Here is a 24,481-nt window from a genome sequence, read left to right on the forward strand (position 1 = left end):
GTTGTTCTGCAAAGTTATTAAAATTTCAACAACTTTTAAACACTGACTTTGATTTCTTTAGCTTCTTCAGCTATTTTCAACTATTTTCAGCAAACATGCGTTGTTATGGTTGCTATGCAATTAACTCAGAGTGGACAGTGGAAGTTTGTGAATTTTCTGTTCAAGTCCACAACTTCTTGCTACTCGCTCAATTCTCACTCAACCCCACAAATTATACATCAAAACGTAGGTATTTTTGCTGGCTTTCATTGTTATCATTGTTGTGGGAGTTACAGATTTTTGCAAATCTCCTCAGGGCAACAAAAGTCTGAAAACTCTCCATAGACAGTCAATGTAGAGTTTGTTCAAAATCACCGCTATTGTTGCCCATTGAAATGAATGGAACACATTATCAATGTGGTCACTTATTTCGCTCGCCGCGACGGAGGTACAAAGAGCTATCAAAATCGCAGTCAAAGTTCACCAAAATCTGCTGATTCGCCCAGTACAAGAATTGTGCTTTATCCCACCTAGTTTTGGAGTTACGTGACGTTTTGTAACTCCAAAAACGGCATTTTTCGCCTCTCACTGCGATCTATTTCTGACTTCTAATCAATCTGTTTTCCAGCCACCCGCCCCCTTTTCAGGTGGCGCAGTTGGTAATGACATGGGCCTGCAGCTCAAAGGTCGCGGGTTCAATCCAACCTTGTTCAACATTTTGTTTTCACTACAAATTTATACACTATCACAGACCTGTAATTTATATTGCTAATTTATTACAATTCTGCAAAGTTTTATGATTTCAGCAGCTTTTCTAATATGGACCTCAGATTCTTGTTAACGCTCCATGGCAGAAATACATACAAGTACACAGCCTGATGAAGCAGACAGAAGCAGTACCTCTAATTGGTGAATTTGAGCAGAACCAGGTTGTTCTGCCTCTTTTCTGCAGAAATTCTGCTCATTCACCTCTTTTCAGCAGTATTTTGAGCTTTTTCACCTCTTCCAAGCTTTTTCAGCTTTTTCTTGTGTTTTCCGGAGAATTTTCATGTTTTTTTCACCTCTTTTCATTTGCCAGTCTTTTGCATCTGTTTTCAGCTGAATTTTCAGTTTATTCACCTCTTTTCAACACATAGTTTTACTTCTTCTGCTCTTTTCAACAGATTCCACTACAAGGCATCCACACAGCATTTTCGCAGGAAATGCAAATTTTTCTAGTTATGTGTGCCTATGCCAAGAGGCACACATATTACTATTCGTCGGATTTATTATGTGTGCCTATGCCAGGAGGCACACATATTACTATTCCTGGATTTATTATTCTTATTATTATTCTCCAGTTTCCGCCTGAAATTTTGCAGCTTAATCTCGCCCAAGTTTTGAGACAAGCTTCATATATGTTACCTCATTTTGTGCGGCCGGATCTGGAATGGTGTGCTATGACTTTTGGTGTTTATAAATTTTATAGTTTTTAAATATTAATATTTTAGTGAAAATTTTCCCGCGCCTCTCTGCCGAACAGTTTTGACATTAGGGTTACATATGTTAGATCATTTTGTGCGGCTGGAGCTGGACTATTATGTCATGACTTTTGGTGTTTATGACTTTTATAGTTTTTTAAATATTTAGATTTTAGTGCAAATTTAGGCCAATTCCTCTTTTGGCGCCAAATAAACAGACTTCATTTGTGGTGTGTTGGCGCCATCTTTTGGTCCCATTGAAATAAATTTCAAACTTCATTTGTGGTGTGTTGGCTCTCTCTAGTGGTATGCCGAGTGGTACAGCCTGTCTACCCTTATTTGGATACCGTAATGATGACAATATCAATGGCGCTTTTGGCACAGCCTCGCTGCTTTCAGGAACCATTGAGGTTTTAAGGTTGCGCGAACCATTGAATACTTACGGTAAACACAATGGCTTCTATGCTTGGTGGAAAACTCCATATCCCACAATTCATAGCACACCTCTGCCGAGTTAAACAATGGCGGCCACCACTTCGTTTTATATGTCTTTTATTAGTGTTTCTAGGTCACAAAATCAACTTTTAAGATATTTTCAGGCGAGAATGTAGGTGTGTAAACTTCAAATATCTGCTTGTTTTATCATATTAGCGACAGTGCTCTGACGACCTCGTGCTGCCTGACAGCTAGCCGGCTACCTAGCTAGCTGCCGCGACTTGGCTGCAAATGCACAGCGAGGGACTCTCTCCTTTCACCTCCCGGTCTCGCAAATGCTCGCACAGAATCGGAGTTACAGCTGGATGTGGAAAAAATAACTGAGTTGTTTGGTGGTGCTATAATGCGGAGCTACAACAGTGGGCAGCTATCCACCGGTGTATGACAGAAAGGACATGTCACGACCGCAGATCGACCGTGTGTTTGCTAACGCGGAGGTCAATCGTGGATCAGGGAAAGCGAAGGCAGGAGCGTGAGGTGAACTGAATTTCAGGTAAGAAGTTATGACCTGCACTCTATTTGGGTCAGATATAAACCGAGTTTAGGTGTAGTTTATTTAGCAGCAGTTCTCTTATGTGTTGCTGATAGCAAGGTTAGCTAGCTAGCGCCGCTAGCATAGTTAGCTAAGCGCTGCTAGCGGCCCTTCGTGAAAAAGCACCCAGGCTTGGCTTATATTGAGGCGGGTGAAACTCGTGTCAGCACCCGGTCGCCGCCGACAGTATGTGTTTTAGCTGGACTTATTTTTCATTTATATGGGCCGATGATGCTGGAAACCAAAGGCAGGAGCGTGAGGTGAACTGAATTTCAGGTAAGAAGTTATGACCTTCACTCTATTTGGGTCAGATATAAACCGAGTTTAGGTGTAGTTTGTTTTCATTGTGCTGACTTTTTACAATCGTACTGCGTGCTAGCTAGCACGACGGGAGTTTGTATACAGCTGTGTGCGCGCTAAGTTACTGAAGTTGGACTTTATTTTATTCACAAGGGTTGGTTCATAGAGTTGCCGTACAAACGGAATCGTGCCACATTCAGAGAAAATATTACGATTTATTCTGTCGTTACGAAGCCTCCCCTGTCATTCTCTGCCTGTTGCAACTTCAATCATGAAACTGATCAATGATCGGCTTTTCGCTCTTGTTTGTTTATCGCCTAAACAACAGCTGCACGTTTAAGCTTGATCAGCTGTTGTTAGAATTCATTTGCTTCTAATTTCTAGTATCAGCTGATGTCGATGTGGAAAAAATAACTGAGTTGTTTGGTGGTGGAGCTACAACAGAGGGCAGCTATCCACCGGTGTGTGACAGAAAGGACATGCCGCGAACGAGACATAAAAGGCGGTGAGGCTACCGCCCGATCGACCGTGTTTGCTAACGCGAGGTCAATCGTGGATCAGGGAAAGCGAAGGCAGGAGCGTGAGGTGAACTGAATTTCAGGTAAGAAGTTATGACCTGCACTCTATTTGGGTCAGATATAAACCGAGTTTAGGTGTAGTTTATTTTCGTTGTGCTGACTTTTTCAATCACTTACAATAACTTGTACTGCGTGCTAGCTAGCACGAGGGAGTTTCTATACAGCTGTGTGCATGCTAAGTTACCGATGTTACCGATGTTGAACTTTAAGACAGCCTCCCCTGTCATTCTCTCGCCTGTTGAAACTTCAGTCATGAAACTGATCAATGATCGGCTTTTCTCTTGTTTGTTTATCGCGCTAAACAACAACAGCATGTTTAAGCTTGATCAGCTGTTGTTAGAATTCATTTGCTTTTAATTTCTAGTATCAGCTGATGTTTGCTGCAGCCACAGCTGTAAAAACGGCTGTTCCAAACCAGATGTCCTTACTGAATCATCAGAGCTGAACAGGTGATGGAGAAACAGGTTTACCCTTAGGTGACATGAATGAGTTGAAGGAAGTTATGAACTGTTTCTGACAGACAAATATACACCAAGCTCCTTTTTTTTTGTAGCTGACAGCTGGTAACTGTGCAGGGGCGGATCTAGCAAAGCTTTTGCCAGGGGGGCCAGGTAGGGCATTAACAGAGAAAGGTGGACACAAAGATATACTTTTCTTTCTTACTCTCATATAAAATATTTAGCTTTTATTAAATAGTTATCTGAATCTTACAACCAAAGTTTGTATAATAATACACAAGATTGGCTGTAGACCATTGTTCATCATTCAGAACACTGTGTAAAAATAACAAAAACAAAAAGTGAATGCAAAAGTGCATAAATATTTATTTTACGTGTTTGATGTGTGTGGCGGGCGTGGTCTGCAGTGCCGCTGCAGGGAGGTGGACCCACCTGAGCGGTACCTGCAATCACGCCTCTCGGGCGTAGTCTGTGCTGTCTCGGCTGTTTTTTGGGTGTGTGTCGGGCTGTGAGTTGAAAAGCTACAGCCGGCTGTTTGGGTACACCAACCATGTGTGAAAAGTGGTCCATAACGTAATGCTTCAAAGCGTGTTCATGCAAACATTGTCGGATCTGCCGTGGTACAATGGGACTTCTGCTCATGAACCTGTGTGCACAGCGCCTGCAAATCGGCGCTGTACGAAGTCACTTCATCTTTACCCAAAACTGTAAGCTGTCATCTGTGAGGCGCGAGCGTGTTTGTTTTACCATAGTTCATGGTGGAGAATGGCTGCTCTGCTGAGTTTTGCTCTCTGTAGCTGTATGAATGGCAAACTACACTGATTACCAGCGGCATAGGCACACATAAAATTTCTTCTGAAATTTTCCTTTCTAGTTATTATTATGTGTGCCTATGCCAAGAGGCACACATATTACTATTCGTCGGATTTATTATTATTATTATTATTATTCTCCAGTTTCCGCCTGAAATTTTGCAGCGAATCTCGCCCGCAGTTTTGAGACAAGCTTCATATATGTTACCTCATTTTGTGCGGCCGGATCTGGAATGGTGTGCTATGACTTTTGGTGTTTATGAATTTTATAGTTTTTAAAATATTAATATTTTAGTGAAAATTTTCCAGCTCCTCTGCCGAACAGTTTTGACATTAGGGTTACATATGTTAGATCATTTTGTGCGGCTGGAGCTGGACTATTATGTCATGACTTTTGGTGTTTATGACTTTTATAGTTTTTAAATATTTAGATTTTAGTGCAAATTTAGGCCAATTCATCTTTTGGCGCCAAATAAACAGACTTCATTTGTGGTGTGTTGGCGCCATCTTTTGGTCCCATTGAAACAAATTTCAAACTTCATTTGTGGTGTGTTGGCTCTCTCTAGTGGTATGCCGGGAGTGGTACAGCCTGTCTACCCTTATTTGGATACCGTAATGATGACAATATCAATGGCGCCGCACAGCCTCGCTGCTTTCAGGAACCATTGAGGTTTTAAGGTTGCGCGAACCATTGAATACTTACGGTAAACACAATGGCTTCTATGCTTGGTGGAAAACTCCATATCCCACAATTCATAGCACACCTCTGCCGAAAGTTAAACAATGGCGGCCACCACTTCGTTTTATATGTCTTTTATTAGTGTTTCTAGGTCACAAAATAAACTTTTAAGATATTTTCAGGCGAGAATGTAGGTGTGTAAACTTCAAATATCTGCTTGTTTTATCATATTAGCGACAGTGCTCTGACGAGGTCGGTCCTGCCTGACAGCTAGCCGGCTACCTAGCTAGCTGCCGCGCTTGGCTGCAAATGCACAGCGAGGGACTCTCTCTCTCTCCTTTCACCTCCCGGTCTCTCGCAAATGCTCGCACAGAATCGGAGTTACAGCTGGATGTGGAAAAAATAACTGAGTTGTTTGGTGGTGCTATAATGCGGAGCTACAACAGTGGGCAGCTATCCACGGTGTATGACAGAAAGGACATGCCGCGACCGCAGATCGACCGGTGTTTGCTAACGCGAGGTCAATCGTGGATCAGGGAAAGCGAAGGCAGGAGCGTGAGGTGAACTGAATTTCAGGTAAGAAGTTATGACCTGCACTCTATTTGGGTCAGATATAAACCGAGTTTAGGTGTAGTTTATTTAGCAGCAGTTCTCTTATGTGTTGCTGATAGTCGGCTAGCTAGCTAGCGCCGCAGCGCATAGTTAGCTAAGCGCTGCTAGCGACCCTTCGTGAAAAACCACCCAGGCTTGGCTGATAGTGAGGTGGCTAAAATTTGTTTCATCGCCCGATCGCCGGCAAGGGTCTGTGTCTTAGCTGGTGTCTAAACCGAGTTTAGGTGTAGTTTGTTTTCATTGTGCTGACTTTTTACAATCGTACTGCGTGCTAGCTAGCACGACGGGAGTTTGTATACAGCTGTGTGCGCTAAGTTACTGAAGTTGGACTTTATTTTATTCACAAGGGTTGGTTCATAGAGTTGCCGTACAAACGGAATCGTGCCACATTCAGAGAAAATATTACGATTTATTCTGTCGTTACGAAAGCCTCCCTGTCATTCTCTGCCTGTTGCAACTTCAATCATGAAACTGATCAATGATCGACTTTTTCGCTCTTGTTTGTTTATCGCCTAAACAACAGCTGCACGTTTAAGCTTGATCAGCTGTTGTTAGAATTCATTTGCTTCTAATTTCTAGTATCAGCTGATGTCGATGTGGAAAAAATAACTGAGTTGTTTGGTGGTGGAGCTACAACAGAGGGCAGCTATCCACGGTGTGTGTGACAGAAAGGACATGCCGCGTAACGAGACATAAAAAGGCGGTGAGGCTACCGCCCGATCGACCGGTGTTTGCTAATGCGGAGGTCAATCGTGGATCAGGGAAAGCGAAGGCAGGAGCAACAGCAGCACGTTTAAGCTTGATCAGCTGTTGTTAGAATTCTTTTGATTTTAATTTCTTGTATCAGCTGATGTTTGCTGGAGCATGAAGATGAAATCAGGAGATGTCCTTACTGAATCATCAGAGCTGAACTGGTGATGGAGAAACAGGTTTACACTTTAGGTGACATGAATGAGTTGAAGGAAGTTATGAGTTGTTTTTGTGTAGCTGACAGCTGGTAACTGTGCAGGGGCGGATCTAGCAAAGCTTTTGCCGGGGGCAGCTAGGGCATTAACAGAGAAAGGTGGACACAAAGATATACTTTTCTTTCTTACTCTCATATAAAATATTTAGCTTTTATTAAATAGTTATCTGAATCTCACAGCCAAAGTTTGTATAATAATACACAAGATTGGCTGTAGACCATTGTTCATAATTCAGAACACTGTGTAAAAATAACAAAAACAAAAAGTGAATGCATGTGTGAAAAGTGGTCCATAATGTAATGCTTCAAAGCGTGTTCATGCAAACATTGTCGGGTCTGCCGTGGTACAATGGGACTTCTGCTCATGAACCTGTGTGCACAGCGCCTGCAAATCGGCGCCAGGCAAAGTAACTTCATCTTTACACAAAACTGTAAGCTGTCATCTGTGAAGCGTGAGCGGTGTTTGTTTTACCATAGTTCATGGTGGAGAATGGCTGCTCTTCTGAGTTTTGCTCTCTGTAGCCGTATGAATGGCAACTACAGTGATTAGCAGCGGCATAGGCACACATAAAATTTCTTCTGAAATTTTCGCTTTCTAGTTATTATTATTATTCTTCAGTTTCCGCCTGAAATTTTGCAGCAGCGAATCTCGCCCGCAGTTTTGAGACAAGCTTCATATATGTTACCTCATTTTGTGCGGCCGGATCTGGAATGGTGTGCTATGACTTTTGGTCTTTGTGAATGTTATAGTTTTTTAAATATTAATATTTTAGTGAAAATTTTCCCGCGCTCCTCTGCCGAACAGTTTTGACATTAGGGTTACATATGTTAGATCATTTTGTGCGGCTGGAGCTGGACTATTATGTCATGACTTTTGGTGTTCATGACTTTTATAGTTTTTTAATATTAATATTTTAGTGCAAATTTAGGCCAATTCATCTTTTGGCGCCAAATAAACAGACTTCATTTGTGGTGTGTTGGCTCTCTCTAGTGGTATGCCGGGAGTGGTACAGCCTGTGTACCCTTATTTGGATTACCGTAATGATGACAATTTCAACGGTGCGCTGGCGTCGCTGCTTTCAGGAGCCATTGGAATTTTTAAGGTTGCGCAAATCATTCAAAAGTTACGGTAATGCTTGGTGGAAAACTCAATATCCCACAATTCATAGCACGCCTCTACAGAGTGAACAATGGCGGCCACCACTTCGTTTTATATGTCTTTTATTCGTGTTTCTAGGTCACAAAATAAGCTTTTAAGATATTTTCAGGCGAGAATGTAGGTGTGTAAACTTCAAATATCTGCTTGTTTTATCATATTAGCGACAGTGCTCTGACGACCTCGGTCCTGCCTGACAGCTAGTCGGCTACCTAGCTAGCTGCCGCACTTGGCTGCAAATGCACAGGAGGGACTCTCTCTCTCCCTTTCACCTCCCTGGTCTCTCGCAAATGCTCGCACAGAATCGGAGTTACAGCTGGATGTGGAAAAAAATAACTGAGTTGTTTGGTGGTGCTATAATGCGGAGCTACAACAGTGGGCAGCTATCCACCGGTGTATGACAGAAAGGACATGCCATGACCGCCGATCGACCGGTGTTTGCTAACACGGAGGTCAATCGTGGATCAGGAAAGCGAAGGCAGGAGCGTGAGGTGAACTGAATTTCAGGTAAGAAGTTATGACCTGCACTCTATTTGGGTCAGATATAAACCGAGTTTAGGTGTAGTTTATTTAGCAGCAGTTCTCTTATGTGTTGCTGATAGCCGGCTAGCTAGCTAGCGCCTGAAAAACCACCCAGGCTTGGCTGATAGTGAGGTGGCTAAAATTTGTTTCATCGCCCGATCGCTCGGCAAGGGTCTGTGTCTTAGCTGGTGTCTAAACCGAGTTTAGGTGTAGTTTGTTTTCATTGTGCTGACTTTTTACAATCGTATCTGCGTGCTAGCTAGCACGACGGGAGTTTGTATACAGCTGTGTGCGGCGCTAAGTTACTGAAGTTGGACTTTATTTTATTCACAAGGGTTGGTTCATAGAGTTGCCGTACAAACGGAATCGTGCCACATTCAGAGAAAATATTACGATTTATTCTGTCGTTACGAAGCCTCCCCTGTCATTCTCTGCCTGTTGCAACTTCAATCATGAAACTGATCAATGATCGGCTTTTTCGCTCTTGTTTGTTTATCGCCTAAACAACAGCTGCACGTTTAAGCTTGATCAGCTGTTGTTAGAATTCATTTGCTTCTAATTTCTAGTATCAGCTGATGTCGATGTGGAAAAAATAACTGAGTTGTTTGGTGGTGGAGCTACAACAGAGGGCAGCTATCCACCGATTGTGTGTGACAGAAAGGACATGCCGCTGAACGAGACATAAAAGGCGGTGAGGCTACCGCCCGATCGACCGGTGTTTGCTAATGCGGAGGTCAATCGTGGATCAGGGAAAGCGAAGGCAGGAGCAACAGCAGCACGTTTAAGCTTGATCAGCTGTTGTTAGAATTCTTTTGATTTTAATTTCTTGTATCAGCTGATGTTTGCTGGAGCATGAAGATGAAATCAGGAGATGTCCTTACTGAATCATCAGAGCTGAACTGGTGATGGAGAAACAGGTTTACACTTTAGGTGACATGAATGAGTTGAAGGAAGTTATGAGTTGTTTTGTGTAGCTGACAGCTGGTAACTGTGCAGGGGCGGATCTAGCAAAGCTTTTATGGGGGGCAGCTAGGGCATTAACAGAGAAAGGTGGACACAAAGATATACTTTTCTTTCTTACTCTCATATAAAATATTTAGCTTTTATTAAATAGTTATCTGAATCTCACAGCCAAAGTTTGTATAATAATACACAAGATTGGCTGTAGACCATTGTTCATAATTCAGAACACTGTGTAAAAATAACAAAAAAAAAAAGTGAATGCATGTGTGAAAAGTGGTCCATAATGTAATGCTTCAAAGCGTGTTCATGCAAACATTGTCGGGTCTGCCGTGGTACAATGGGACTTCTGCTCATGAACCTGTGTGCACAGCGCCTGCAAATCGGCGCTGTACAAAGTAACTTCATCTTTACACAAAACTGTAAGCTGTCATCTGTGAAGCGTGAGCGGTGTTTGTTTTACCATAGTTCATGGTGGAGAATGGCTGCTCTTCTGAGTTTTGCTCTCTGTAGCCGTATGAATGGCAACTACAGTGATTAGCAGCGGCATAGGCACACATAAAATTTCTTCTGAAATTTTCGCTTTCTAGTTATTATTGTGTGGATGCCCTCAAAGGGCTTCCACACTATTGAGTTCCTGTTTCTCTTTATTCTTTATCTTTCTACTTTATTCTTCTAGTTGCTCCGTATTTCGCGATTAACTACTCCTTCAGTTTTCAGCCGATTTTCTCCGTTCAAACTCTAAACTGTTCTGCTCTTTCTGCTAACGACTGCTATGACTTTTAGTGTTTATTACTGTTATACTTTTAAAATATTACACTTTTTCCTTTAATTTGTCCCATTGAAATGAATGGAAAACTTCCACAATTCTGCTAAAACTTGCTTGTTTTTGAAACTTAACTACTTTGTCATACTTTCACCTAGAAACTCCATTCAAACTTTAAAATGTTCTCAGATTATTGGGCTATTCCTGAGTGATTCAGCTTTTCAGATCTTCTACCGTTTTAATTTTATACCTCTTTAAGTTTTCAGTTGCAAAATTGTGATTTTTCAGAAAATACATGCGTTGTTATGGTTGCTATGCAATTAACTCAGAGTGGACAGTGGAAATTTCTGAATTTTCTCTTCTTGTCCGAACAACTTCTTGCTATTCGCTCAATTTCCACTCAACCCCACAAATTATACATCAAAACGTAGGTATTTTTGCTGGCTTTCAGAAGATGTCACTATCATTGTTGTGGGATTTACAGATGTTTTGCAAATCTCCTCAGAGCAACACAAAAGTCTCAAAACTCTCCATAGAAAGTCAATGGAGAGTTTCTTCAAAATCAGCGCTGGATTTCTCTAATGAGAGGCATTTTCAAATCGTCATATCTCCTTAACGAAACAAAGTTGAGACATGAGGCTTGTGCCAATATATCTTCAGACATCCCTGATGCTCACAATTCAAGAATTTCTTCCTCACCTATTACCTTTTGGCCATGAATTACACTTGTTTGAGGATAGGAAATTTGTCTCTCGCTCAGATCTGTTCAGATTTCAAACTCTGGAAATGAGGCACTTTTTTCTCTCGTCAGATCTTTTGATGGATTTCAACAGAGACCTGAAAATTTCCATGACTGTTCACCAAAGCCTGCTGTTTCTTACGGTGAAAGAATGATTTTGATGCTCCATATAGATTTAGAGTTAGAAAACGTTGTTTGAGGGCAGGTCAAGGCAGTTTTGCTTTGCCTCTACTCAGTTACAGTGTATTACAAGTCATATATCTTCAATAATTTATATTTTATCTCTGAATTATGAAGACCTGCAGATTTCCCCATCTCTTCTGAACAAAACGGTGTCAGAATGACCGTTCTAGCTCCTACGTGTTAGGAAATTATGGCCATTTGTTGAGGGGAATCCTGAATGTGAGAAATACACTGCAGAAAACTCATAGCTCTCTCTGTGTCTGTGTGTGTAAGTGCTGATTAGAGCAGGTGCAGCCAATTTAGCTGACCTAGATATACCAAGCCCAGACTCTTAACAGCCCCTGTACACTTTGCGCTCTGTGTATGTGTATGTTTGTGTGTCTGTATCAATATTTCTCCCATGTTAAAGTATTACTCCTCCATAATAGTATTTCTGTTAAATCAAAGTACTTCTACTACATCTTAGTACTTCTGCTCAATCATAGTATTTCTGCTAAATCATAGTATTTTGCCAAATCATGGTTTTTGTGCCAAAACATAACATTTCTGTTATGTTATAGTATTACTAATAAGTGGAGAAATTTCTGTCATGTTACAGTATATGTGCTGATTATAGTATATCTGCCAAATCATAGTATTTATCTCGAATCATAGTATTTATGCCAAATTACAGTATTTCTGCTAAAAGCAGAAATAGTACGCTTTTAGCAGAAATTTCTGTCAAAAGATATTAGTTATGTTAAAACATAGTATTTCTGCTAAATCATAGTATTTCTGCCAAATCATAGTATTTGTACTAAATCATAGTACTTGTGGCTATTCATAGTACTTGTACCCAATCGTATTATTACTGCCATATCATCATATTCGTGTCAAATCATGGTATTTTTCTGCCAAATCATGGTATTTCTGCCAAATTATAATATTTGTGCCCAATTAAAATTTCTATTATGTTATAGAATTACTACTAAGTCGTAGAATTTCGGTTATGTTATAGCATATCTGCTGAATATAGTATGTGTGCCAAATCATAGTATTTATAGCAAATCATAGTATTTGTGCTAAAACATAGTATTTCTGCCCAATTGTAGTATTTGTGCAAAAACATACTTATGCAAAATCACAGTATATCTGTTATGTTATAGTATTACTACTAAGGCATAGTATTTCTACCAAATCATAGTATTCCTTCAAAATCATAGTATTACTGCAATTTCATAGTATTTGAGCAAAATCGTAGTATTTGTGCAAAAACATACTATGTCTGCAAAATCACAGTATATCTGTTATGTTATAGTATTACTACTAAGGCATAGTATTTCTGTCAAATCATAGTATTTGTACTAAATCATAGTACTTGTCCCTATTCATATTATTCATACCCTATCATAGTATTTCTGCCAAATCATGGTATTTGTGCCAAGTTATGGTATTTGTGCCCAAGTAAAATATCTGTTATGTTATAGTATTACTACTAAGTCGTAGAATTTCTGTTATGTTATAATATATCTGCTGAATATAGTATATGTGCCAAATCATAGTATTTATAGCAAATCATAGTATTTGTGCTAAAACGTAGTATTTCTGCCCAATAGTAGTATTTGTGAAAAAAACATACTTATGCAAAATCTCAGTATATCTGTTATGTTATAGTATTACTACGATTTGGCATAGTATTTCTACCAAATCATAGTATTCCTTCAAAATCATAGTATTACTGCAATTTCATAGTATTTGAGCAAAATCGTAATATTTGTGCAAAAAACATACTATGTCTGCTAAACCACAGTATATCTGTTATGTTATAGTATTACTACTAAGGCATAGTATTTCTACCTATATATAGTATTCCTTCAAAATCAAAGTATTACTGCAATTTCATAGTATTTGAGCAAAATCGTAGTATTTGTGCAAAAACATACTATGTCTGCTAAACCACAGTATATCTGTTATGTTATAGTATTACTACTAAGGCATAGTATTTCTACCTATATATAGTATTCCTTCAAAATCAAAGTATTACTGCAATTTCATAGTATTTGAGCAAAATCGTAGTATTTGTGCAAAACATACTATGTCTGCTAAACCACATTATATTTGTTATGTTATAGTATTACTACTAAGGCATAGTATTTCTACCTATATATAGTATTCCTTCAAAATCAAAGTATTACTGCAATTTCATAGTATTTGAGCAAAATCGTAGTATTTGTGCAAAACATACTATGTCTGCTAAACCACAGTATATCTGTTATGTTATAGTATTACTACTAAGGCATAGTATTTCTACCTAATCATAGTATTCCTTCAAAATAATAGTATCACTGCAATTTTATAGTATTTGAGCGAAATCGTAGTATATGTGGAAAAACATACTATGTCTGCAAAATCACAGTATATCTTTTATGTTAAAGTGTTACTACTAAGTCACAGTATTTCTGCCAATTCGTAGTATTTGTACTAAATCATGGTACTTGTGCAAATCATACTATTTTTTGCAAATCATAGTATTCGAACCAAAACATAGTATTTGTACGAAATCACAGTATTTCTTCTAAATCATAGTATTTCAATTAAATCTCAGTAGTTGTGCTGAAACGCAGTATTATTGCCAAATCATAGTATTTGTACTGAAACATAGTATTTGTGCCAAAAGAGTATTTCTACTAAATCATAGTACTTGTGCCAAATCATAGTATTTCTGCCACATTGTGCTAGTTGTGCAAAACATAGACTGTCTACAAAATCATAGTATATCTATTATGTTATACTATTATTACTAAGTCGTAGACTCTCTATTTTGTAATAGTATATCTGCTGAATACAGTATATGTGCCAAATCATAGTATTTATAGCAAATCATAGTATTTGTGCTAACACATAGTATACTGCCACATTATAGTATTTGTGTAAAACCAGAATGTCTGCAAAATCATCATATATCTCTGATGTTATAGTATTACTACTAAGGCATAGTATTTCTTCAAAATTATACTATTTTTGCAGAAACATTGTACTTCTGGTAAATCATAGTATTTCTACTAAATGATAGTATTTCTGCCAAATCATAGTATTTGTACCCAAACATATCAGTTCAACTTATTTAACTCTTCTCAACAGCCCAACACCTCTTCTTCTCCCCGTTTCAGCAGAATTGTGAGTTTTTTCACCCCTTTTCAGCACAAATTCCAGCTTTTTCAGGTGTTTTCAACAGAAATCTCTTTTTTAGCAGACATTCTGCTGATTCACCTGTTTTCAGTGCAACGTTCTACTTCTTTACCTCTTTTCAGTAGAAATTCTGCTGATTCACCTATTTTAAGCAGAATTTTCAGCCTTTCACCTCTTATCAATACAAATCTCAGTATCTTCTGCTCATTTCAGAGGAAACCTTTTCACCTCTCCTCTTTTCAGTAGAAATTTGAACTTGTACCCCTTTGAAGCAGAATTTTTGCCTTTTCACCTCTTTTCAGCAAAAGTTTCTGTTTTTCACTTGTTTTCAGCATAATTTTTCAGTTTCTTTACTGCCATACAATTTTGCAGCTTTTCATCTTTTTCAGTCATTTTCAGCAGACAGCTTCAGCGTTCCGGCATCCACACAGCATTTTCGCAGGAAATGCAAATTTTTCTAGTTGTGTGGATGCCCTAAAAGGGCTTCCACACTATTGAGTTCCTGTTTCTCTTTATTCTTTATTGTGTGGATGCCCTAAAGGGCTTCCACACTATTGAGTTCCTGTTTCTCTTTATTCTTTATTATTATTATTCTTCAAGTTGCTTCCGTACGTTTTTTGCCGCTTAACTACTCCCTCAGTTTTCAGCCGATTTTCTCAGTTCAAACTTTAAAAAATTCTGCTCTTTCTGCTAATGTTTGCTATGACTTTTGGTGCTCATAACTTCTATACTTTTTGAGATATTGAATTTTTTTGCAATATTTTTTGCCCATTTTTGCACATTATCAGTGGGGTCACTAGTTTTCCTTGCCGGTTGAGCCGTGTTTTAGCTCAGTGAGATGAGCAGCCGTTCTCAGACTGGGAGGCCCGGGTTCAAATCCCGCTTATGGCAACATTTCTTTCAGTTAACAGTTAAACTTTTTAACTCTTTTCAACACAAATTTCAGCTTTTCCACCCTTTTCAGCAAAATTTTCATTTTTTCTGCTGTTTTCAGAAAAAAGTCTTTTCAGCAGAAATTCTGCTCATTCACCTCTTTTCAGCGCAATGTTCTGCTTCTTTCCATCTTTTCTGCAGAAATTCTGCTCATTCAACTCTTTTCAGCAGAATATTCAGAATTTTCACCTCTTTTCAGCCCAAATTCTGCTTATTCACTTCTTCTGCAAAATTCTCAGCCTTTTCACCTCTTATCAGCACAAATCTCAGCTTTTTTCAGAAAAAAACTCTTTTGAGCAGAAATGCTGCTGATTCATCTCTTTTCAGCGCAACTTTTTGCTTCTTTACCTCTTTTCAGCAGAAATTCTACTGATTCACCTCTTTTCTGCAAAATTTTCAGCCTTTTCACCTCTTATCAGCACAATTCTCAGCAGCTTTGTCAGTCTCTCCACCTATTATTTGTCAGAATGAGTTTGGCTCAGTGAGATGAGTGGCTGCCTTGAGACCAGGAGGGCCAGGTTCGAATCCTGCTCAGGGTGAAACTTTTTTTTTTCACCACCATACAACTTTTTGCAACTTTTCATCTTTTTCAGCTTTTCAGCAGACACCTTCAGCGTCAAGGCATCCACACAGCATTTTCGCAGGAAATGCAAATTTTTCTAGTTATTCTTCAGTTTCCGCCTGAAATTTTGCAGCGAATCTCGCCCCGCAGTTTTGAGACAAGCTTCATATATGTTACCTCATTTTGTGCGGCTGGATCAGGAATGGTGTGCTATGACTTTTGGTGTTTATGACTATTATAGTTTTTGAAATATTAATATTTTAGTGAAAATCTGCCGAACAGTTTTGACAATAGGGTTACATATGTTAGATCATTTTGTGCGGCTGGAGCTGGACTATTATGTTGTGACTTTTGGTGTTTATGACTTTTATAGTTTTTTAAATATTAATATTTTAGTGCAAATTTAGGCCAATTCCTCTTTTGGCGCCAAATAAACAGACTTCATTTGTGGTGTGTTGTCTCCATCTTTTGGTCCCATTGAAACAAATTTCAAACTTCATTTGTGGTGTGTTGGCTCTCTCTAGTGGTATGCCGGGAGTGGTACAGCCTGTCTACCCTTATTTGGATACCGTAATGATGACAATATCATTGGCGCGCACAGCCTCGCTGCTTTCAGGAACCATTGGAAGTTTTAAGGTTGCGCGAACCATTGAATAATTACGGTAACCGCAATGCTTTTCATAGCATGCCTCTACCGAGTCAAACAATGGCGGACACCACTTCGTTTTATATGTCTTTTATTCGTGTTTCTAGGTCACAAAATACACTTTTAAGATATTTTCAGGCGAGAATGTAGGTGTGTAAACTTCAAATATCTGCTCGTTTTATCAGGACATCCCATATTAGCGACAATTCTCTTACGTGTTGCTGCTAGCCGGCTAGCTAGCTAGCGCCGCTAGCATAGTTAGCTAGCGCTGCTACCGACCCTTCGTGAAAAAGCACCCAGGCTTGGCTTATATTGAGGCGGGTGAAACTCGTGTCAGCACCCGGTCGCTCGCCGACAGTATGTGTTTTAGCTGGACTTATTTTTCATTTATATGGGCCGATGATGCTGGAAACCCGAGGCAGGAGCGTGAGGTGAACTGAATTTCAGGTAAGAAGTTATGAACTGCACTCTATTTGGGTCAGATATAAACCGAGTTTAGGTGTAATTTATTTTCGTTGACCTTTTACAATCGTACTACCACGGGAGTTTATATACAGCTGTGTGCGTGCTAAGTTACTGACGTTGGACTTTATTTTATTCATAAGGGTTCGTTCGTAGAGTTGCCGTACAAACGGAATCGTGCCACATTCAGAGAAAATATTACGATTTATTCTGTCGCTACGAAGCCTCCCCTGTCATTCTCTGCCTGTTGCAACTTCAATCATGAAACTGATCAATGATCGGCTTTTCGCTCTTGTTTGTTTATCGCCTAAACAACAGCTGCACGTTTAAGCTTGATCAGCTGTTGTTAGAATTCATTTGCTTCTAATTTCTAGTATCAGCTGATGTCGATGTGGAAAAAATAACTGAGTTGTTTGGTGGTGGAGCTACAACAGAGGGCAGCTATCCACCGGTGTGTGACAGAAAGGACATGCCGCGAACGAGACATAAAAGGCGGTGAGGCTACCGCCGATCGACCGGTGTTTGCTAACGCGGAGGTCAATCATGGATCAGGGAAAGCGAAGGCAGGAGCGTGAGGTGAACTGAATTTCAGGTAAGAAGTTATGACCTGCACTCTATTTGGGTCAGATATAAACCGAGTTTAGGTGTAGTTTATTTTCGTTGTGCTGACTTTTTCAATCACTTACAATAACTTGTACTGGAGTTTCTATACAGCTGTGTGCGCGCTAAGTTACCGATGTTACACGATGGTACGATGGTACAGCCTGTCTACCCTTATTTGGATACCGTAATGATGACAATATCAATGGCGCGCACAGCCTCGCTGCTTTCAGGAACCATTGGAGGTTTTAAGGTTGCGCGAACAATTGAATACTTACGGTAAACACAATGGCTTCTATGCTTGGTGGAAAACTCCATATCCCACAATTCATAGCACACCTCTGCCGAGTTAAACAATGGCGGCCACCACTTCGTTTTATATGTCTTTTATTAGTGTTTCTAGGTCACAAAATAAACTTTTAAGATATTTTCAGGCGAGAATGTAGGTGTGTAAACTTCAAATATCTGCTTGTTTTATCATATTAGCGACAGTGCTCTGACGACCTCGGTCCTGCCTGACAGCTAGTCGGCTACCTAGCTAGCTGCCGCACTTGGCTACAAATGCACAGCGAGGGACTCTCTCTCCCTTTCACCTCCCGGTCTCTACGCAAATGCTCGCACAGAATCGGAGTTACAGCTGGATGTGGAAAAAAATAACTGAGTTGTTTGGTGGTGCTATAATGCGGAGCTACAACAGTGGGCAGCTATCCACGGTGTATGACAGAAAGGACATGTTACGACCGCCGATCGACCGGTGTTTGCTAACACGGAGGTCAATCGTGGATCAGGGAAAGCGAAGGCAGGAGCGTGAGGTGAACTGAATTTCAGGTAAGAAGTTATGACCTGCACTCTATTTGGGTCAGATATAAACCGAGTTTAGGTGTAGTTTATTTTCGTTGTGCTGACTTTTTCAGTCACTTACAATAACTCGTACTGCGTGCTAGCTAGCATGACAGAGTTTGTATACAGCTGTGTGCGCGCTAAGTTACTGACGTTGGACTTTATTTTATTCATAAGGGTTCGTTCGTAGAGTTGCTGTACAAACGGAATCGTGCCACATTCAGAGAAAATATTAGGATTTATTCTGTCCTTACGAAGCCTCCCCTGTCATTCTCTGCCTGTTGCAACTTCAATCATGAAACTGATCAATGATCGGCTTTTCGCTCTTGTTTGTTTATCGCCTAAACAACAGCTGCACGTTTAAGCTTGATCAGCTGTTGTTAGAATTCATTTGCTTCTAATTTCTAGTATCAGCTGATGTCGATGTGGAAAAAATAACTGAGTTGTTTGGTGGTGGAGCTACAACAGAGGGCAGCTATCCACGGTGTGTGACAGAAAGGACATGCCGCGAACGAGACATAAAAGGCGGTGAGGCTACCGCCGATCGACCGGTGTTTGCTAACGCGGAGGTCAATCGTGGATCAGGGAAAGCGAAGGCAGGAGCGTGAGGTGAACTGAATTTCAGGTAAGAAGTTATGAACTGCACTCTATTTGGGTCAGATATAAACCGAGTTTAGGTGTAGTTTGTTTTCATTGTGCTGACTTTTTACAATCGTACTGCGTGCTAGCTAGCACGACGGGAGTTTGTATACAGCTGTGTGCGCCGCTAAGTTGCTGACGTTGGACTTTATTTTATTCATAAGGGTTCGTTCGTGAGAGTTGCCGCATAAACGGAATCGCGCCACATTCAGAGAAAATATTACGATTTATTCTGTCGTTACTGAAGCCTCCCCTGTCATTCTCTGCCTGTTGCAACTTCAATCATGAAACTGATCAATGATCGGCTTTTCGCTCTTGTTTGTTTATCGCCTAAACAACAGCTGCACGTTTAAGCTTGATCAGCTGTTGTTAGAATTCATTTGCTTCTAATTTCTAGTATCAGCTGATGTTGATGTGGAAAAAATAACTGAGTTGTTTGGTGGTGGAGCTACAACAGAGGGCAGCTATCCACCGGTGTGTGACAGAAAGGACATGCCGCGAACGAGACATAAAAGGCGGTGAGGCTACCGCCGATTGACCGTGTTTGCTAACGCGGAGGTCAATCGTGGATCAGGGAAAGCGAAGGCAGGAGCGTGAGGTGAACTGAATTTCAGGTAAGAAGTTATGACCTGCACTCTATTTGGGTCAGATATAAACCGAGTTTAGGTGTAGTTTATTTTCGTTGTGCTGACTTTTTTCAATCACTTACAATAACTTGTACTGCGTGCTAGCTAGCACGAGGGAGTTTCTATACAGCTGTGTGCGCTAAGTTACCGATGTTACCGATGTTGAACTTTATGACAGCCTCCCCGTCATTCTCTCGCCTGTTGAAACTTCAGTCATGAAACTGATCAATGATCGGCTTTTCTCTTTGTTTGTTTATCGCGCTAAACAACAGCAGCATGTTTAAGCTTGATCAGCTGTTGTTAGAATTCATTTGCTTTTTAATTTCTAGTATCAGCTGATGTTTGCTGCAGCCACAGCTGTAAAAACGGCTGTTCCAAACCAGATGTCCTTACTGAATCATCAGAGCTGAACAGGTGATGGAGAAACAGGTTTACCCTTAGGTGACATGAATGAGTTGAAGGAAGTTATGAACTGTTTCTGACAGACAAATATACACCAAGCTCCTTTTTTGTGTAGCTGACAGCTGGTAACTGTGCAGGGGCGGATCTAGCCAAGCTTTTGCCAGGGGGGCCAGGTAGGGCATTAACAGAGAAAGGTGGACACAAAGATATACTTTTCTTTCTTACTCTCATATAAAATATTTAGCTTTTATTAAATAGTTATCTGAATCTTACAACCAAAGTTTGTATAATAATACACAAGATTGGCTGTAGACCATTGTTCATCATTCAGAACACTGTGTAAAATAACAAAACAAAAAGTGAATGCAAAAGTGCATAAATATTTATTTTACGTGTTTCATGTGTGTGGCGGGCGTGGTCTGCAGTGCCGCTGCAGGGAGGTGGACCCACCTGAGCGGCACCTACAATCATGCCTCTCGGCGTTGTCTGTGCTCTCTCGGCTGTTTTTTTGGTGTGTGTCGGGCTGTGAGTTGAAAAGCTACAGCCGGCTGTTTGGGTAAACCAACCATGTGTGAAAAGTGGTCCATAACGTAATGCTTCAAAGCATATTCATGCAAACATTGTCGGATCTGCCGTGGTACAATGGGACTTCTGCTCATGAACCTGTGTGCACAGCGTCTGCAAATCGGCGCTGTACAAAGTAACTTCATCTTTACACAAAACTGTAACCTGTTATCTGTGAAGCGTGAGCGGTGTTTGTTTTTACCATAGTTCATGGTGGAGAATGGCTGCTCTTCTGAGTTTTGCTCTCTGTAGCCGTATGAATGGCAAACTACAGTGATTAGCAGCGGCATAGGCACACTTAAAATTTCTTCTGAAATTTTCGCTTTCTAGTTAATCTTCCAATTCTTGGGTCTCCATGACAACAAGATCATACCATGCAGAAAACATTGATTGGGGAGTGAAGGCAATACCAAGGGTTCTGCACACAAGGCCTCACAATGCAGTCAATGCACTCTGCTGAGTAGGCAGACCACTTCATCATCGCAGCAGCTTAACTCTCATCATTTTGGATACAGGTTTGAATCATTTCACTTCAAATCTACTCCGCTGTCCTTTAACTCTTACTGTGGTTTTTTTTTTTTGTCGTCTTTTTTTGTTTCCCTCTGTTTCAATAAGTGAAGCTTTCTGAAACAAAGGAGTAACAAAAGAAAAGAAAGAGCGCACCAACCTTCTCGAAGCTCTGAGGGATGGAAGGGGGTTGATGCAGAACACAATGACGTGAGAGGGGAGAGAGAGAACGGGGAAACACAGAGAGAATAAAAACGGCCAGCGCAAAGCCACTCGCTTCACTGCACACACACGCACACGCACGCTCCATTCAAACTGCATTCACGCTTCTCTGTTATCCCACGTAAAATAGAAACTAGAACTTGCAATTCTGGACATTGGTTGTGGCCTTTGAGCCATAAGCCAGTGTTACAACAGCACCCACAGATTTATTTAAGCATGTGGGGTCCACAGTGATCCCATTAATGTAAAACACTGTAAAGCCAAAATTACATCTTGACTCTCACTCCCAATTTTGTTCAAATCTCTCAACCAATTAATCTGCCTCTAGTACAGAAACCACTTTAGCAGACAGATCAGTGATGTTTCCATGCAGTTAAACCAAGGTGTGGTCCCCACTTCATCCTCGCTTTGATTTAACTGTCGGAGCTCGCACCAAGGTTTAAGGTGGACTTGTTAAAGGTGGTTGTGCGAAATACCAAACAACAGAGTCAACATATATTGTAGACAATGGATGGGTTAGTAATACTTGTTAAAGAGCACAGTAATACAGAAGAGGTAGTTTTACTAGTAATACCTAAGGCACCTTCGTCACAGTGATTTTTCGGTGTCTGTGTCTTGTTCGTGCGTGTACGTGCATGTGTGTTCTGCGTTTCAGGTCCTACCTCGCACGTATAAGTTGGCGGGAGATGAGTAGCGCACGCCTTGGGAGTTGGTGGCCACACACTCGTACTTCCCTTGGTCTGTTTCCTCGCTGTTCTCAATCTGTAATGCTCCTGCAAGAGAAAAAAACCCCCAGATAAACATGTTTGCAGAAAACGCTTCTGCCACTGTCCGCCATCCTTTTGCATCCTCTCCTTTTCATCCTGCGATATCTGCTATAGTTTGACCCTGGGGTATCTCTTTGTCTGTTGCTTCGACATCCAATAAAGTCAGCTCAGTTGTTATTTCTGCAAGGCAGAAATGAATGGTCCACACAACACTCTCTGTGTATCAGGAGTTGGATTTTCCACAAAGAACTGTGTCTCCTCTAACCATCCCCGTCTCCCATCCTACTACCGAAAGGGTGAAAGGAAGCGGCAACATATTCAAAAATTCAGAATTCCCTTTCGAAAAGTTTGGAAGTCAAAAACAAGTCTCAAACTCACTTTTTATGAACTTAGATGACACTTAAAGCGCCTTTAGTTTATACCTCTGTACTAGCTGGTGATTCCTCTCCAGCAGCAGGCACACTGCTGAATGAAGAAAGCCTGTTTCTATCTTTGCAGTTAACTGGCAGCAGCTACACAGCTTTACCCCAGGGCAACGACCCAGCGATGCTCTTCGGCTCTTTCGCTTCCTCAGTTTTTATCCTAGTACTCTGATCCCCCCCCGTCATAAACAGTGTCTCCCTAAACGTGCTATAATTACACACGGCACTCGTCAGGTGTTCTTTTGCTTCACGTGGTACTATTCTTATTGCTGTGTTTTTTAGCTAACGGCCTTTTGAATTACCAGCAGAGATGTTCTTTCTCTGGTTTTGTTTTTTCCCCCCCTCTTTCAGTCTGCTCTGTCACATCCATCTCATCTGAAACTGACTTTGACACGGAGCCCGAGGAGGAGGCACAAAACCATGCATCACTCTCTGCTGCACTGCACAGAGTGGAAAGTGACACAAATCTAAATGCACACGGCACACACACACACACACACACATTTTAAGGAAAGGATGGAAACACACATACGGGAGTGTGTAGATAAACAGCCACACAAAAAGAGCAAGTTTTAGTCTCATACAAAGCACTGTGTTTTATATCAGATCTTCTGTGAGACTGATAAAAGGCATCTGGCTTTTAAGAGATGCACAGGGATATTTAGAGAAAAGCAAGATATACTGTGCTTCGCTCTGCAAGGATTTTTATTTTCCATACACAATACACAAGATAAAATACAAAAATAAAACTCAAAATACTGAAAAACAATCCCTCCGTTTATATTGATATTAAAAGGAAGTAATCGCGAAATAACATCAATATGCACAACCATTCAATCTAAATATTATTTCATTTTAAAAGATAACCAGACATGGGAAGTAACAGAGTACAATTACTTTATTACCGTAACCCTGTAAAAGTGATGTAAACCTAAAGGAGGAAACCATCCATCCATCCATCTTCATCCGCTTTATCTGAGGCCGGGTCGCGGGGGCAGCAGCCTAAGCAGAGAAGCCCAGACCTCCCTCTCCCCAGCCACCTCCTCCAGCTTATCCGGGGGAACACCAAGGCGTCCCAGATATAATCTCTCCAGCGTGTCCTGGGTCTGCCCCAGGGCCGGGGGGCAAAGGAGGAAACCATATAACATAAAAGATAACCCTGTTGGTCTATCTATCACCAGTGCTTATCACACAAAGATAAGAAAGAGGCAAAGAAAACCATATAACTAATGCATCAGCTCTACAGTCAGAGGTTAAAGTGAGCTGAATCAGTATTTCTTAACACAAGCATCTGTACTTATGTGTGTACTTTTGCCATCTCTGAAGATAACTGCACATTTATGTCATTGCTGTATGTTGTAACTCTCGAGCTGCTAAATTTAGTGGGTTTATTAATTCATGTGGACCAGAAACAAATTATTTATAGACATTTTTTTTCACTTTAAGTAAGCTGACCTTAAGGAAAGACTCTGTAAAAGAACTTTAATGGGAAAAACCGAGGTCACCTCGGGAAGAGCAGCAGATGTGGAATACCTCTTCCACGAGAGATAGACATTGTCATTGATATAATAGGCAGAGGTGCACGGCAGTGACAGACAATATGAGCCAAAAGATGGTAGATGTTAAATACCTCAAGCATCTGCTCCAGTGCTGGATGGTTGACTGATGCCTTTTACTGTATTCATCATTATGTACAAATGTTCTTTTGAATATTATCTGTTGTATAAAAACGGTAAAGATAAAATGCACAGTAATAATATTTAGAAAGAATACACTAAATAGATGCTTCATTAGGTACATTGGTTAATTGGACCCCTAATTTGACATAAACTGCTTTAATTCAATATTTAATTCAAAAGAAAAGAGATTTTGGTCCATATTGACATGATAGCATCACACAATTGCTGCAGGTTTGTTGGCTGCACA

The 24,481-nt window shown here is 40.5% G+C and overlaps 1 protein-coding gene across 3 annotated transcripts in view; it reads right to left on the bottom strand.

Annotated features, from left to right (window-relative positions):
• LOC120436883 (receptor-type tyrosine-protein phosphatase S-like) overlaps positions 1-24,481 on the bottom strand; it is a 135,384-nt gene that overhangs the window by 75,040 nt on the left and 35,863 nt on the right. For all 3 annotated transcript variants that reach the window (XM_039607724.1, XM_039607723.1, XM_039607722.1), the window contains exon 6: positions 22,029-22,139. In XM_039607724.1, coding sequence (XP_039463658.1) covers positions 22,029-22,139 — 111 coding nt within the window. The remainder of the gene's footprint in view (positions 1-22,028; positions 22,140-24,481) is intronic.

The sequence above is a fragment of the Oreochromis aureus genome, unplaced genomic scaffold, assembly GCF_013358895.1.
Source record: "Oreochromis aureus strain Israel breed Guangdong unplaced genomic scaffold, ZZ_aureus HiC_scaffold_32, whole genome shotgun sequence".
In the NCBI taxonomy this organism is placed as follows: domain Eukaryota; kingdom Metazoa; phylum Chordata; class Actinopteri; order Cichliformes; family Cichlidae; genus Oreochromis; species Oreochromis aureus.